Source organism: Malaclemys terrapin, chromosome 3 (genome assembly GCF_027887155.1).
Source record: "Malaclemys terrapin pileata isolate rMalTer1 chromosome 3, rMalTer1.hap1, whole genome shotgun sequence".
NCBI classification, from domain to species: Eukaryota; Metazoa; Chordata; order Testudines; family Emydidae; genus Malaclemys; species Malaclemys terrapin.
In genome coordinates, this window is record NC_071507.1 from 41,156,715 (window position 1) to 41,174,097 (window position 17,383).

The 17,383-nt window shown below is 41.4% G+C and overlaps 2 protein-coding genes across 6 annotated transcripts in view; both read left to right on the forward strand.

Annotated features, from left to right (window-relative positions):
• The window catches only part of TRERF1 (transcriptional regulating factor 1), a 139,554-nt gene extending 134,225 nt beyond the window's left edge, over positions 1 to 5,329 (forward strand). For all 5 annotated transcript variants that reach the window (XM_054021834.1, XM_054021836.1, XM_054021832.1 and 2 more), the window contains one exon: positions 767 to 5,329. In XM_054021834.1, coding sequence (XP_053877809.1) covers positions 767 to 1,088 — 322 coding nt within the window. In that variant the 3' untranslated portion in view covers positions 1,089 to 5,329. The remainder of the gene's footprint in view (positions 1 to 766) is intronic.
• A 1,529-nt stretch (positions 5,330 to 6,858) lies between these two features.
• MRPS10 (mitochondrial ribosomal protein S10) lies at positions 6,859 to 17,383 on the forward strand. Its single transcript, XM_054021837.1, has 7 exons — positions 6,859 to 6,936; positions 13,363 to 13,427; positions 13,522 to 13,594; positions 14,591 to 14,730; positions 15,454 to 15,562; positions 16,386 to 16,475; positions 16,877 to 17,383. The coding sequence occupies exons 1-7, from the start codon at positions 6,889 to 6,891 to the stop codon at positions 16,961 to 16,963; spliced, it is 612 nt and encodes a 203-aa protein (XP_053877812.1). The 5' UTR covers positions 6,859 to 6,888; the 3' UTR covers positions 16,964 to 17,383.

Here is a 17,383-nt window from a genome sequence, read left to right on the forward strand (position 1 = left end):
TTCCAGGATAAACCAGCTGAGCAGTTTAATAGTGTCAAGGTCTCTACTCTAAGTAGCTGGGTTTTGAAACGTTAGGATTTCAATTCTGTATTCCGTGGGCAGTCTTCACAGAACTCTTCACTTCAGCAAAAGTCAACCATGATTTTGGGAAGCCTGACTGATGATTGTTGTGTTTGGAGTTGGCAGTGCTGCAGTAGATTGATGTGATATCCTAGGAGGGGGTAGCTAAAAAGCATAAATTAACCCTTCCAAAAGAGGAAGGAAGGGGATGCTCCAGCAGTTAGGGCACTAGCCGGGGACTCCCAAAACTTGGATTCAGTTTCCTATTCCACCACTGACTTCCTGTGTGACTGTGAGCAAATCAGGTAGGGTGGGATTCACAAAGGTATATAGGTGCCTAAATACTTTATGAATCCCACCCTTAGTCTCTTTCTGCCTCAGTTTTCACATCTGTAAAATGGGGATATTAGCGCACCCTTACCTGATAGGGGTGTTTGGAGGATAAATGTATTGACAATTGTGAGGCACTCAGATACAGCAGCAATTGGGTTCATATAAATGTTTAAATGAAGAGAGCATACAATTGTCTGTATTATTATTAGATTGCAGAAAACTGATGATCGCTCCCTGAAATCGTCCAAGTTGTACATAGATTTCTCTTCACCATCATCTCTTTCAAGACAAGGAAGCAAAGCACATCAGTGTGTTTTTGAATAGAGGCAATAGGATGTCATCTGAAATGTTCTTTCTTCTCTTGAAATTTTAGGGTGTTTTTCAAAATCAAAAGTCGCAATGCTCATATGAAGACCCACAGACAACAGGAAGAACAGCAAAGGCAGAAGGCTCAGAAAGCTGCTGTTGCAGCAGAAATGGCAGCCACTATTGCAAGAACTACTGGGCCAGTTGGACATGATGTGATCCCTCTGGATCACTTGAGTTTGATTAAACACGTTGAGCATGTAGATGACCTTGAAGATGATGTTGTTCCGGAGTTAGGAGATGTCATGGAAGAGACTGAAGTCATGAATGCTGACCTCTTGTTGGATGATGAAGATGCAGATTTACTTCAGGATGATGCTGAGTTGTAAATGTAGAGTTGTCACATGCAGACAGCTACTGAAAACATCCTGAATGTATCAGTCAGGAAACCTGGACAAACTGTTTATTTCCCATTGATTTTAAACTACCTGTTTAAAAATGGTAATTCTTTTATCCAGGTCTAGGGAAAAGATATGCTTCCCACCCATTTTTTAATCAGTTTGTTTGTTGGGGGAAAAATAAATAATTGGCACAAATATTCTTATAAGGTGTTTTATCTGGGTTCTGCTTCACTGAGATTATTCAAAACCACAAATATAACAGAGAAATTCATGTTTCTATTTCCATTTCTTTCCAGCCTTTTTATGGGAGGAACTTTAATCTTTAACTCTTCAGAAATTTCTTATTCTCAGTTCAGTATAACCTGGACTGTTTCATTTTACATGTCTCATTTTGGTCCTATTTACCAGGAAGGAGCTATTGTTGTGCACTTCTGACTGGATTAATTGCCTACAATGGATCTTGCAGTGTTTTTCTGATAGTACTCCATATTTGTTGGAGATGCTGACTTGATGTGTTCTTCTGTTTTGCATTCTTGTTGTATCTGTAACAAAAAGAAATCTGACTAAATATGAAATAATTACAAGAGTGACTATCATCCATTCAGCAGAACACTGCTCAACCTGTACCTGTTAGTCTGCTTGCAAAATATATTGTTTATTCTGTACATTTTAGAGCTTCCATTTTAATAGGATTCAAAAGAGAGAGATCCACTGGTTTCTGAATGACCTAGTCTGAGAATTGAAGATGATTCTATAGCGGTTCACTTCAGTTAAAAGTGTGGCAAAAACTCACATCCTCTAATTGGAACACTGGAATAGGAGCCCTGCCTTTGTAATTGGGCAGAACTGGAGATACCGTCTATTGTGACAATAAATCACGCTGTTCAATAGCTATCCCAGAGGTTTTAGAGGTTTTGTACAGTCGAGCAGTGCAGGAGCATGTTCCAGAAGACAGTAAATATCAAGAGACATTCTTTCCCCACAGACCGAAGCGGGGAGGGATGTTGTTGATATATCTACTCTTTCAAAAGAACACTTCTGGAAATTTTAACTGCCCCTCTCCCCCATTTTTTTTTTCCTTTGGCCAAGATCTGCACACAAGATCTCTCTAACCTTATCTGTATTGACCTTGGTTTGGCACATTCTCCACAGATACATACACAGTACTGGATTCATAAAGTTGCACCTAAACCACATGCAGGATTAGACAGTGCTTGGGTGCACGACCTTTCATTACTAAGGGGCAGTTTTTGAGCTCTTCTTGATATAAAATGCTATAAATGTTTGGGAGGCTTCACTGATAACACTGATGCTCTCGTGAATCCTGCATAGGAGAACAGTACTGCAAATTTTATAACACGTTTGTATGTAAATCATTTCAGATCTTCCCCATTCCTTCCATTTTTTTACAATAAGAATATTTCATTCATTTGCCACAATATCTGACAATTTGTGGCGTCATAAAATGTAGTCTTAATCAGAGCAAGCAAGATGTTGGGCCTGGTTCTCCACAGTCGTTCCCTTGTATACTTACACCTGTACAAAATGAATACAAAATGGGGGTAGAATACTATCAAATAATAGTGTTTCTTCACTCACCATAGACAGGTGTAAATGACCATGCAAGGTGCAAAGGCTGTGAGAATCAGGACCGGTGTCTACACAGGATTATTACTTGAGTAAAGAGACCATTTTTGTGTTAAAGCCAAACATACAAAGCCAAATCCTCAAGTTCTGACTCAGAGTCAAATGCCCTGCTAATCAAGAATGACCCTTGTAGGTAAGTTGAAACCACTCATCATTTTAAAGTTGCAAGTTTCCTGTGAATTCTTTTGTTGGTGGGTGGAGTTTCCTCCCCTCCCACCCCCCTTTCTGTGAAACAACAGATGGTTTCACCCACTATGTCTGTGAATCTCAGGATATCTGACAGAAGGCCTTATGTCCCTGCACTTCCAATTGACTCTGCCATGTCCTGGAGCATTCTGGACTCCGGGCAGTCCACAGAAGTTTAGACTCTTGTGAGTGGAGTCTACAGACATTTAAGTATTTGCAGGATCAGGGCCTGTGTATGCAGTAACTTGCATTGGAGTCTGTGGGCTTAAAGTGGAAAGACTTGACTAGAGCCCATCCTCTCTCCTCCCCTCCAAACTTATGGAACTTTGAACCCTAAGGGCTCCTCTGTGAAGGGACTTCTTCAGTAGAGTTGGAGAGAATGTGGAAGTGGCACTCCTCATATGTTGGTAGGAAGGAGTCTGTATATAGAGAGTCTTGAAGGGACAATCCTGCCGAACTCAGGCAAAACTTTCATTGCCGTCAATGGGAGTTTTGCCGGAAGAAGAATTGAGTACAAATATTGTAGAAATTTTTGGATTTGACCCCCACAGAAGTAATTTAAAAAAAAAACAAAAAAAAAAAAACCATCTGGGTTCCTTCTAACTAAAGATTTGCCAGATGTCTGTGTTAAATCCACATAACTATCCCCTAGATCTCCAAGATGAAACAGGCATACTTTAATTTTACACCCATGATAAAAATTAGTTGAAAATAACCAAAGAAATTGCCTATAAAGAATGCAGATTCCTGAAATAGTATTAAATAAGTTAGGCCTCAAACACTGACTCCATATTCTTAAAATGTTGCACAGTCTGATGTTCTACAGATGCTGTTCTGCCTAGATATATCTAAATGTGGTTTTGTTTTATTTCAGAAAAGTTGTTTTCTTGCTAATAGTTGCTGATGCAAAACTATGTATTATGGGATGGTTTCACTATTGGATTTAGTCCTTTGGTAAAGTCTGTACATAGAAAATCAATATATTTTATGAAAAAAATCATCTTATTTTCAAATATATTTAACTGATATATTTTATTAGAAGGTTGTAAATATTTTAGGAGCTCTAGTGTAAAAATATATATATACTTTTGGGTGGGAAAGCAATGGAAATAAAAACTACATATTTAATGTAGTTTGTGATCTCTTCCAGATATAGCTTCATATTATTAGCATCTGACTTGCATGCAATTTAACTTCAGGATGTAACTTATTCAGATTTGCACTAGGATGGCTTAATTTCACAACTTAATATTTGTTTTGGTTTTTTTGATGGTTTTTGTTTGGATTCCATATACTTGGTACATATCAAAAAGCACTATGTATAGAATATTCAGTACTATTTCTTTTGTAACAAATAATTGTTGTATTTGTAAATCAAAGGGTTTTATGTAACAGTTTGCCAAAAAGAGGACAGTATTTTCTAGTGAATTTTATACTTTTGATAAAATGTAGTTTGTTGGGTTTTGCTACCGTGATGAAAATTTCTTTTAAATAAATTAATCTGTTAAAAAATTGGGGGGTTGACAACAAAGTTATATATATGTAATAATATACACATAGTTTACTTTATAGATGCTTTTTAAAAGAGCATTCCTTAATTCTGCTATATGGCACTGGTAAGGCCGCAGCTGGAGTACTGTGTCCATTTCTGGGTCCCAACCTTTAGGAAAGATGTGAACAAATGGGAGGGAGTCCAGAGGAGAGTAACAAAAAATATGGTAAAAGGTTTAGAAAACCTGACCTATGATGAAAGATTACAAAAACTGGGCATGTTTAGTCTTAAGAAAAGAAGACTATGGGAAGGAGGGTGACCGGATACATCTTTAAAAATATTAAGGACTGTTATAAAGAGGACTGTGATCAATTGTTCTCCATGTCTACTGAAGGTAGGACAAAGTTCTGCAGCAAAGGAGAGTTAGGTTAGATATTAGGGAAAACTTTCTAACTACAAGGGTAGTTAAGCTCTGGAACTGTGGAATCCCCATGGGAAGTTTTTTAAAACATGTTGGTAAGCACCTGTCTGGGATGGTCTAGGTTTACTCTGTCCTTCCACAGTGTAGATAGCTGGACTTGATGGTCCCTTCCAGATCTACATTTCTAAGATTCTCTGATTCTATATCTGGTAACTAGGATTCCTAAATCATTCCAGTAAAAAGTGTTTTGTCTCCCCTGCCTCCTCCCCATATTAGTGTTAACATTTTTTGGTATAGTTAGTCACAGTAAGTCTTCTCTCTCTAATACTTCTATTTCTAATACTTTAAAATTCTGAGGTGCCATAGCCCTAAAACAAACAATAGTGTATTTAATCTTGTTTTGGAAACAAATCTGTCAAATAAATAACTAAAGATCTCTGTCCTATCTTACATCTGGTATAGTCTTGTCTAAACATTTCTGCTGCTGACATGTGCTTACTTGGATATTTTGGAATGTTCTACAACTAGAATCCAAATCCAGAAAGAGCTTCCCTTTACTTCTTTCTCACTCCCTTGAAAATTTCATATCAAAGGCCCTAAAACTGCATTCCTTGTATATCTGAAACTCCCATTGACTCCAGTGTAAGTTTTGGGTGCACAAAAAATACAGAAGCCGAATTATATTACTAGTATGTAGTGCTTGTTAATATATTACTATATTTGTTTCTGGAAATGATGGAAAAAATGATTTTTTTAGGAGGGATGTGGTTAAGGAGCATCTAGTAACCTGTCAAAGAATAGGGAGGTCATTCCATGATGTGGTGGCATGAAAACAGCCCAGAGCAAGGTGTGAAAGTTCAATTGTAATCATGTTTGGCTGAGTACAGAGTTTATTGGGTTAAGAAATTTGCACATGCTCAGGGGCTCTATAAAGGGAGAAATGTGTGTGCACCTATATATTTAATCACTATTTGTGTAAAGCACTTTGAGCAAACAGTGCGGTTTGTCTTATTTCAGTCTAGTGAAGTATGAGAATTAGTTGTGTCAGTTTCAAAAGCTCTTCACAGAGTTCTAATACAGCTATAAATCATTTAGGTAAATGTAGCTGCTTTTACTTTTGATTGTATTGTCTTAAGTTTGTAGTTAATCGCATGCCGGAGCTTGGGTACGTACAGATAAGGTCCCTGTGCACTGCTGCCTGTTGCAAAGTCTGTCATTGTTCCTACGTTGCAGTAGTGCCGATGGCCTCCAGCGCTGTTGTGCAAGGCCCATTCTAAACACAAGGAGACCAGCGCTGGCCTAAAGCGATTGTAATCGAAGCGCTGAAAGAGCAGGTGACCAGCCCGCGCTGCTGGGCAAAGCGCAACCTAACGGAGAGGCTACGGGAGAGAGAAAATAGGTTTGTGGGATCCCGGTGGCGCGGAGACGCTTTTGAGCCGCACTCCGCGTGTCCCGGCTCGAGACGAGGTGGAACCGATTGTTTAGCGGCCTTAACACGCAGCTCAAGGACCCCTCGGGATCAGCCGGCCGAGCAGCAGCCCCCGGCCCCCGCCCCAGCCCGCTCCTGCGTGGGAGCCTCACAGGCAGCGCCGCTCGGGGACGGGCGCCTCTAGCGGGGGCAAGCACGGCACACAGTGCGCAGGCGCGTATTGGCCCAGCCTGGGCGGCAGGAGTCCCTGGCTCGCGGCTGACGATGGGGTGCAAGGCGGGGCAGCCGCCCAGGGGCCTCTCAGCCTTTGGCAGCCTGTCGCTGCTGCGCCTTCCCCGCGGGCTCCGCCACGGCTGGGGGGCCTGAGGCCGACGCTCTGCTCAGGCGGGGGGGCGCTGGCGGTGCCGCCGCAGGCTTCGGGGCGGGGCCTGTTCTGTGTCACGTGGGCGGGGCCTGGCTCCTGCTACTCGAACGCGAGCTGCTGCCGAGTAACAGGCGGGAGGGCGAACTCTATGGTAGCAGGTTGCGGGTGGAGCCGCTCTATCCTTCCGGGGGCAGCTCTACGGCGCGCTGGCCACCGGAAGTTGCCGGGGTAGGCGGGGCTGTGGGCAAGATGGCGGCGTGGGGAGGCGTGAGCCGCTTGTGGCGGCGGGGCTGCCAGGTACCGGGGGCGCGGGACGGGCAGCAGCGACAGGGCGCGCGCACCTCAGGGCCTTCCCCGCTCCGCGTCCAGCCGCCCCAGTGCTCAGCGCTCTCCTGACCCGAGCCCTCGGCTGCGCCTCAGCCCCCGCCGGGTCCCGGGCTGGAGCAGCCGCCGCCCTTCGCGCGCTGCCGGACGCGAGCTAGGGCCCTGCCCCTGCCCCCGCCCGGGTGTCTGCAGCCCGAGCAGAGGTGTCGGGGCTGCAGCCCTGGGGGCTCCCGGCTCTGCTACACGTACCCGCAGCGGGGCTCGGGCTTCTCGGCTGGCGCCCTGGGTGCCGCGCCAGCTGGGCCAAGAACTGAGCGGCCACCGCCGGGGTAGTGCGAAAAGCTGCTTTGGATCTTCCTTTGCCACTTAGGGTGTAGTGAGCATGCTCAGTATCTTCTGCTGAAGCCATTGCCCTTCATTCTGCCCTTACTTGGCAACAGGTTCCTCGGACTGCTTTGTACAGGGATTAAAAGCAGGGCCGGTTCTAACTTTTTTGCTGCCCCAGGCAAAAAAGAAGAGCGCCACCCCCCGTAACACCCTCCCACCCCTAGTGCCGGGCCAATCAAACCCCCGCCCCAAGCACCGGGTCGCCCAACCCCCCCCCGAGCGCCTCGCTGGGCTGGCCAAACCCCCGCCCCCCAAGTGCCGGGCCAGGCTGCCCAAACCCCCAGCGCGCTGCCCCGCTAAACAAAAACACTGCAAGCACCCCCCACCACCCCAACATTGGCCACCTCTTATAAGGTGCCACCCCAAGCACATGCTTGGTCGGCTGGTGCCTAGAGCCGGCCCTGGTTAAAAGGGGGCAGATCGGCAGGGGATGGCCTGAGTCTGAGCGGGGGGGGGGAATTGACTGGTCAGGGGGTTCAAGCAGTTGGAGGTAGGCTTAGGATAGGGGCTGAAAGGCAAAATCAGTTAGGGGCATAGGCACTGGGGTTAAGCCCAGGGGTGAGGCACTGTCAGAGGGCAAAACTGGGGCAGAATAGGTGACCGTTACCCCGGTGGACCGAGACATCAGTGTTTTCAAAAGTAGGGAGAAGGAGCACAGGGACTTTTTCATATCCCCTCCCACAGGACAGCGCCTCTCAGAATGGACTTCCCAAGGCTGGGTTCTTAAAGGCACAGGCATCCCAAGGCATAGTCACCGCAGCTCCTCTCAGTCTGATGTAACCTGCTGAGGTGCTTAGGGAGACTTGATTTGGTGAAATATTTTACATATAGCCCTGAAAAACAAAGAATCCGTTATCAGTTTATATGACTGCATAAAGTCTCATAGCAGTTCATAAATTTGTCTTATTTGCTGCTGGGATTCTCTAAATTACTCTTAGCACTTCATCATTTACCTTTGTTATTGTGCTATTTAATTTATACATATTTTCAATGAATATTTGTTATTAAAATATAAGTAAGTACTTGCTAGTAGTTTTAGCAATGACATCTGTCTTTCTAGTATTGCACTTGCTATGTTTTGTTAGCATAGTAAATGAAGCTGCAAAATAAATGATGTTTAAATGACTTCACTCTATTAAGAGGTAATTGATGCTTATGTACACCAGGCAGGGTTGTTTGGAAGCTGAAGACTTCATGTTTCCATCCAACAACAGTCAAGTTTTAGCAAATTAGGACACGTCACCAAATAAGAACAACCGTACGTATCAGTAACTGCTACTGATTACAATTTGCTACCCCGGTCCAGTAGCAGATTAGGTCAGATAGCAACTGCTACTAGTAGCAAATTACATCAGTTAGCAGTTTTTCACACTACACTTGCTCATGGCATCTGGCCCAGAGAGCTGCACAGAGACCATCACCTTGAGGGGTTGGGTAGCACCCAGGAGCCCAGCCTGCCAGGGCTGTACAAAGACAGAGCAAATAGGCAGCCCCACTCCAAGAGTTGACAGTCTTTACCCCTGTTTCTAAGTTTTATGTTTGTTTCATTCTAAGTTAAAGTCCAAGACCTGGACCATGTTCAGTTAATACTGAGTAGCCGGCTGTGCTGCGGAAGCCCTGCTTGAATTTCTCAGGTTCTTCGCTTTGGCTAATAGTGTTTGACTTCCGTGTCAATGCAGATGACTCCTGTGGATTGACTCAGGAATTTGTAGCTAACATGACTATCATGGGAATGTCTGCTCTACTCATGTCATTGGCCACATCTGGGCTGGAGTTGGGGGTTATAGCTTTGGGTATAAAAAGGGTGTTCTTAACTTGGATTAGTAGTTTAGGTTCAACTCCAGGCTCTCCTATAGGCTTTAACCTAAACTACAAATGAGTTGAAAGCAGAGTTGCTGTGTCTTCTATGCTATTTTAATCCAAGTTAAGAACACCCTTTGGAGGAGGGGTAGGATAGATATACCCTTTATCCAAGACTATTGATTTAGGGCTGTATCTATCCAGGTTGAGCAAAAGACCTGTTTCAGTGGTCCAGCCTTGTAGAGTATCTATCAGGGTCCATCACAGATTGCTTTCTGGAAGTGTACTCTTTCTAAAAGACAACTTGAGCTATGAATTGGTTGGATTTTGCAATCTATTGTTCATGGCACTGATATAGTGGCCCCCAAAAGCCATCTCCCAGTCGTGCCCTGGCATGGTTACTGTGGCTTACAGATTACTTGGTGGGTGAAGCAAAGAGATGACTAGCATGTGGGAAGTATCTAACTGAGAAAATGAATTTTGAAATTTATGCTGTGGAAGTGAGAGAGAAAGATTTGGGACTAGGCTACTTGAGAGACTGCTGTTTTACCTATGTAATTTCTGCAACAATTGAGGTCAGAGGAGGTGCTTGAGTTCTCTCAAGTTTGAGAGTAAATTACCAGTTGGGGTTCCCCATTAAGTTCCTCTACTTTGGAATTTGCTTTCTTCCTGAGTCAGCCAGAGTCTGGACTTGTTAACATTCCAAGCTCCAAGGTTTGCTTTTTTCCTGCGGTGCGTATGGGGGGAGGACAAAGTTGAGGCTCTTTTGGATGACTGTTGTTAGGAGAGGACCAATTTTGTTTTAGCCAGGAGGTTCAGCCTATATATGGAATTTGAATTTGTACTGCAGTTTGTTAGAGTGTCTGTAGCCTTGTGGGATGACCAGCTTTTGAAATAAATTAAAAAATATTTGACTTAAATTGTAGAATAAATGGAACTATTACAAAACTTATATTTTAATATGTGCTGAATGTCCCTCCCACTATATGTATTCACCAATTTACCTTACAGTCCAACTTTTAACACATTTTCAGATTACCGTCAGTTTTATATAGCAGAAGCACATGACTATGTACTGTCTCTGTACACATTATTAGCACAATGCAAGAAAGGAAAAAGTGTGCAGGAATAATGCTTTACACATTTAAATAATGTTAAAAAGGCTATAACGTTTGGTACCACGAAGGAACACAACTCCCCAGGCTGAAGATTTAAAAACAAAGCTTGATGAAACAGTAGATCACTTTAAACACTGAATCGACTACAAATGTTTGTGTCTAGAATGAAGTTTTAAAAACATAAATTGCAAAAAATGGAATGTGTGGAAGAATATAAATCTGCCATTCAGTCGATTAAAAGGGATAAACAATGCACCAAGGTGTAAACGTAATACCTATTGTGAACTTGAGATGCCCACTCTTGTTTTGAGGAGAGGAAGGACATTAATTATCAAACATCTTCTCTTCTCATTCATTTTATATAGACAATTAACTTTCTCATTAATTTCAACATATTCTGCTACTCTGTAATATTCTGTAGTTATGAAAGTCAGTATAAGGCTTACAGTAGCACATGGTGAATATAACGTGTATATATATTTACATACAAACAACTATATTAAGATTGCAGAGTCAGAAGTTAGAAAACGTTGGAATTAAGGTTGCCTGTACAATCTTAATTTGGCCCCCTTGTGTATATGCGTTATAATAGTCTTTACTTACATTATCACCATTTTTTCTGCAGGACCCCTGCCTCATTCAGTGCCCAGGTTAGACGGTGCTAACTGTATGGGTGGCTATTCAGTATATCTTTTATACTCATTCAGTGTGCAGTCCCATTCAATATTTCTGCATGCCATTCATGCGCTTTTTTGTGGTACTTATCACAAATGTTAATGAACTTATCTTCACAAAACCATTGTAAGCTAGGGAGGTGGCATTATCCCTATTGTAAGACAGGTGATGAACTAAGACATAGAGAATTTACAGCCAAAACTGTCAGGTATTCACTACAATCAGGAGACTTGATTTCTCAAAGTAGTTAGCATTTTTATAGCATTTCATATGTTCAATGCACAGCTCTAATTGACTTTAGCTGCAGTTGTGAGTGCTCAGCTCTTCTGCAAATCTGACTCCAGGTGTCTCAAGTTGGGTACTTTGAAATAAGGAACACAATTTGTAGCCACCTGTGAATGTTTTGGTTGAAGTGACTTGTCAGCATTATGTAAGAACTCCATGGAAGAGGCTGAAATACTATTCAGTTCTCCAAGGTGATATTCAACCGCTTAAACTGAAAAACCCTCCTTTCTTTTCCTTACAGTCTTTCCTCATTCACTACACACCTCCTAACGTCTGTAGCAAATGAGAGGTGCTGCAGACAACAGCTTCATTCACGACACAAGCCCGATTCATTCCCTGAACACAATTTATAGTGTGGAGTGAATGAGCCAGGGGTCTTGTGGGAAAAAATAGCATGTGATCATGTAATTAAAGACTAGATACACAAGGGGACACATTACAGTTGCATGGAAAACCTTAACTCTAGCATGTCTATCCTCCCTTTTAAGTGCCTGACTTTGGAATATTAACTTTCTTTTAAAATATATTTTTGCATGTAATTTCCTATTTAAAAACAAAACAAAACTGAAAAAACAGAACCATATTGACCTAGCTTGGATCAATAGCAGGCTTGGAATGTTTAGATACATAGCACAGGTCTCTACCAGGTTTTTCTCCTCTTGTGTGGACCATCCACTAGAGGGAGATGATACTTGCCAGTGGGTTTCACAGCTGTTTGCTAGGCAGCAGAGGAGAATTTGGGCTCAGGAATCCTAGATTCTGTTCCAGATTCGGGAAGTGAGTGTGCTTTTGCTGTAACAGACTCTTCTTTCCCTGCCTGTCCTATTCTGCCCCTGTGAAGCCTATCTCTGTGACTCCCCTTTTCCCCCTAAGTTCCAGTGAGGCATCATCCTTTTCCTCGTGGGTGCTAGCAGGGGGACCATTGAGAGTATAGGTGAGACAGTCTCCTTGCTCTGAGTTCCACTGCCCCAGCATGTGGGTACTGAGAGCAACAATGGTTGGACGAGTCCTGCTTAGCCCCTGGAGCCCTGGACTGAACAGGCCCAGTCACTCTGGGGATGTTGCCTGCTCAGTCTGGTTGGCCCATCGGAGCTATATGGGGTGGAGAGTGCTCACTAGAGATAGAATCTTACCTGATAATTTACCTGCTAAATTCTAACACGTCGCTACTGAGCCTTTGCAAACTCTGATTTTTCAGAGACAAGTAACTTGGCCAAATTTGGTGAATTGTCACAGGGGCACAGTTAGCAAGTCAAAGCCAAAGTCTGTAATTGTACTGTGAAATACTGTATGTATTGCTATATTCCTGCATTCAGAAATGGAATGACATCACATGCTCGAGTCCATTATTGTGCTAATAAAATCAGTAATCTTCAATTTTTGTATTGAGTTCTAACTCAGAGGTATTCTTATAATTATGCCTTTGTATCGTTGGTAATCAATTAGTTTCTTCCTCAGTCCTCTTATTTGCCGGTGATTATGTAGGTAGGCATATATAGTAGGAAATGAGTTCATATATTTTTTGTATGCATGTAATGGTAATGTATTGACAAGTAAAGTAACTGTTAACCCAAAACATTTTTGTGTGTGAGCTAGTCAGATTTGCATTTCCAACACACAAACTTTAATGGGGAATTTCTGCACAGATTAAAGGTAATTTCCATATTACTTTAGTTCTGAATCCTTCTAGACAGATACCATACAAATTAATTAAACTAGTCATTTTATGATGTGTTCAGCTGAGGGCAACATTCACTATGAACCCTAGGTGTAAATGGACTTTGTTTAGGAATCAGTGACGTTTATTCAGGCCTGTGCACTGGAACAGCAGCTGCTGCCTTTTTATACCCATCATGCAGCCATCCAAACTACTCGGTCTACGTTCCCTTCAGTGCCATCATCTTTGGAGCAAGAACGAAACTCCTCTAACCAGTCTGTGTCTCATTGCTCTGCACCAACACTATGCACACACTATGCATTTAATCTTTCATATGCTAAGTTCTTTGTGGTACCTCCAGACTTATATTTATATATTTTAGTCTAGAAAACAATAACTAGCTTTTAACAAATCTACATTAAGCCGATAACTTTTAATTTGAAAGACGCCAGCTGATGATTTAACTTATTTTCACAGAGAATAGGGACTTTTCCTGTAAATTACTCAAGCAGAGATACGCCAAAGCAATATCGTTTTCTTCTGTAAGTATAACATTTAACAATGAAGTCTGAAAAACCCTGAGCTCTTAATTTATAATTATGTTAAATGTGGTCTTTTCTCCCTCCTCCCATCTAGAAACAAGGACTTGTTGTGGGTTCAGTTCTCAGGATTCCACACTGATTTACACCATCATAAGGACAATTCTTTGGTATGTGACTAAATAGACCCTGTACTTATTATATACATTCTCAGTAACAAAGCAAATACACAAACTCAGACTTATTTTAGCATAGGTGAGTATTTTTTTAATTATGCAAAATCCCATTAAGAAAAGAATATTTATAGTATGAGTTGAATTATTACTCATTGAGGTCTCATTTTCAATGAGGTCCTAGGGTTACAGTCTGCATGTAGAATAGAAATGTAGTATTCTTGTGGAAAGCCCTTTCATTTTAAAATACGTATGGTACATATTTTAAAAGAAGAAATTTTAATTCCCATTTTATTTATGTTTCATCTTATCCTGATGGAGGGAGTCCTGTGTATTTCTCTTCTGCTACAGAGAGAATTGCCAACAGTGCAGGGCCTGAGAAGGTGACTCTTCTCCAGTGCCAAAAAAAGTAATAGTAGACTGGTTTTAGGGAAGAATCTGCAGCTCTTCAGAAGTTGCTGAGTTCTACTCTTAACTTCAACTATTGCAAGCCTTACTACATTTTTTTCCCTGAGTCATCTTGAAGAGCCCTCACCCTCCTGATCAAGAACTTTTACCATAGTAGCTTCTGAATGCTCAAAATTTAGAGGCCTGGTCTATGCTAGAAAATTAAGTTGGTTTAAGTATGTCACTCAGGAGTGTAAGTATGCTCAGCCTAATTAAGCCAACCTAACCCCTAGTGTAGACAGCTTCCATTGTTCTTCCATAGACCTAAATACTGCCTCTTGGTGAGGTGGATTATCTATATCTACAAGAGAATCTAGGCCAATGGGCTTAGCTGGAGTGCACAGCTCTGCCATCCTTGACAGAATTGGTAATAGTGGCCAATTAGCCACAGGTTGACAAAACTAAAAAGTACAATTAGGTTGAGCTGCCTATAGTATTTTCCCCCATATAGGATAGTAGGGTGTACAAGATAAATGTGTATTGAATTAATTAATTAAGGGTAGTATAGAGTTATCACCTAACTTGTCTTTTTCTTACAAAATGTAGGTATCCATTTCAGATGAACCGGACACATTATACAGGAAATTATCAGTTTTAGTTAAAGGCCATGATAAAGCTGTGTTGGACAGTTATGAATATTTTGCAGTGCTTGCTGCTAAAGAACTTGGCATCTCCATTGAAAAAGTGTAAGTCTAGGTGACCTGGTCTCAGCTGCTACTTGTAAACCACCACCCCGTATGGCATCCCTAGTTATAGATTTTTGAGGTATGGAATTTACTTTCGCTAAGTGTTTCAGAAGTGAAAGATGTACACTGATGGTATTTTTTAACTAATTTGAAGCCATTGGGATATTTTCCTGACAAGTTGTTTTAATTATTTTCCTTGTTATAAAATCCTACACGAGTTGTTTTTTTTTTAAAGTTGGTTTTACACAGTGCCTTTCACACAGCAGTAGGATACAATAATAGTTCAAGGACCATACAGCCAAAAGCCACAGCTGTTACACACACAGCACTATGTTAAACAGCAAAACATTTATAGAAAAGGGAATCATGCCCAGGGTTGTGTGTGTTTTTTTTAAAGTACCATTTCAAACTTGCTGTAAGGACAGCATCACTGACTGTGCAAGCAGCCCCCTAGGTATCATTATCACCTTGCTGAATTTAGTGGGCCTGTTTTTCCCCCCGGGTCTTTTAATAATTATTAAGCCAAAATATAGCTGTGATACCAAAATACACTGGTACTTTTCACACTGCCTCATTCACTTGTGCAAATGTCAACTAAAGCAGGGATCCTGGCATTAAGTCCTGGTGGGTTATGTAGATACTGAAAACAGTGGTTTGATCTAAAAGGGGTATGAATGTGATTTAAAATATGAAATAATGTGTTTAAATGATTGTGCATGTTAGACATGAACCTCCCAAGAAGACAGAACGATTCACCCTTCTGAAGTCAATACACATTTTCAAGAAGCACAGAGTTCAGTATGAAATGAGGACACATTATAGATGCTTGGAGGTGAGTGAGTGTATTTGGGGGAAGGAGAGAGCTCAAATAGAACTTCACATATAGAAAATGCAGTTTTGTCAAGTATTTAATGTTTGACACTCACTAAAATTCCTGAAATGTGTGTACTGATTTTACATTTAACCCCAGCGTGCAGAACTTCCTAATCCTGTCTCAGTAGATACTAAAGAGAATACTTGTTATATTTCATGCACCTTATATTAAAATAATACTACTGAAAAGTATGGTTCTGAGCACACCATTTTCCACATCGTATCTTTTATATTAATTAAAAAATTAGAACAAAATGGCAGATAAACCATCCCACAATTGCCTTTAAAAATAACTACCTTCCTCTTAAAAACCAAAAAAACCCTGGCCACCACCCATGTCTGTTGAGGGGAAGAGATTGTCAATTAATGTACGTTTGTAGTGTGCTTAGCATAGTAGGGCCCTGACCTAGTTTAGGATGCTAGGATGTTATATAATACCCAGAGGCAGCCTTTCTAAATATAGGCTGCACTAATCAAACTACAAGTTAATTGCAGAAGGATCTGTAGGTAAACAAAGGTGTGTATGTTTCTACAGTCGCAGAATACGGGTGTTAAGCAAACCCCTAGTCTGGGAGTACCTTCTCCTACTAACTGTGCATGAGTGCAAAGATGATGCTAATCTTTTGCCTGTGGTGAAGGGAAAGTTGACCCTGAGTGCTCTAGGTTTTCTAACTCTGAGGAAGTTTTCCTATCAGTGTATGCCTATATCATTATACAGTGATATGTTAATAGCAGAAAATATGGCTACTTTTATTTTTAAAACATTTTCTGTGTTGTTCTAGTTAAAACATTTAACTGGCAGTACAGCTGATGTCTATTTGGAATACATCCAAAGAAATTTACCTGAAGGGGTTGCCATGGAAATAAAAAAGGTATAATTGAATTGCTTTCTTGAATTTCTAATAAGAGCTGTGGGATGAGTCAAGTTTTAAGATGAATCAGATGACAAATGGTAGCTGTTGATATCTGCTGGGACTAATAGCAAGTGTAATTTCTGGAATGTGCAGCGGGAGGGGGAGAGAGGAGAACATGCAGAGATTCAGGGCTGGAGAGCAAGGGATCCAAACAGTGGAAAGCACAAGATGAAGAGGGGATGGAAGCTGTGCTATTCTTAAAATGGCTTCTGCCACTTGGTGGCCTTTCATGTACCTGAATAAGTATTTGTAATTTGATTTAGGTAAATATGAATACAGCAAAATAATTTATTCTGAATGAGGGAATTGTCACATTTAAGGTGCAGATTGGTAGGTATAATTGTTTGTTTTGTTTTTAGACCAAATTAGAGAAACTACCTGAACATATTCAGAAGCCAATTTGGGACAAGCTACCTTCAGTAGAAGAAACTACAAGCACGTCATGAGCTCTTCATCTACTAAAGCTTTTTCACATGTTAGCAACGGAAGCTCAACCTGTGCCTGTTAACATTTTAAACACAGCATCTTCTCACAGGCGTTACCCTCTATCCAACCTCAAACCCTGTCCTAATTTTACAAACAATACTTAAAAATTATGATGAGACAGGTCATTTGCTACCCTAATTATCAGTGAGTTAGGTAGGATCCCAGCTCCAGGCCATTAGCAGAAAGACTGGACTGTGAAAATGTTTTGTCTGTTTTTCTTTTTTCTAAGTCTTATGTGGCCAGAACTTGGTAAATGTACATGAACAGGTCATGATGTACGGTAATGGTTTATTTGTGAATTTACTGTCACTGAGGCTGATATTTGAAGCACATATCTCAGAGTTCTTATATGACCCATTAAATTTTATTTAAAATATTTA

Excerpts from the sequence above, each read along its gene's own strand:
- MRPS10 (XM_054021837.1), top strand. The coding sequence starts at position 6,889 with ATGGCGGCGTGGGGAGGCGTGAGCCGCTTGTGGCGGCGGGGCTGCCAG. Across the intron at positions 13,428-13,521 it reads AAGCAATATCGTTTTCTTCT|AAACAAGGACTTGTTGTGGG; the intron begins GTAAGTATAACA and ends CCTCCCATCTAG. Across the intron at positions 13,595-14,590 it reads ATCATAAGGACAATTCTTTG|GTATCCATTTCAGATGAACC; the intron begins GTATGTGACTAA and ends TACAAAATGTAG.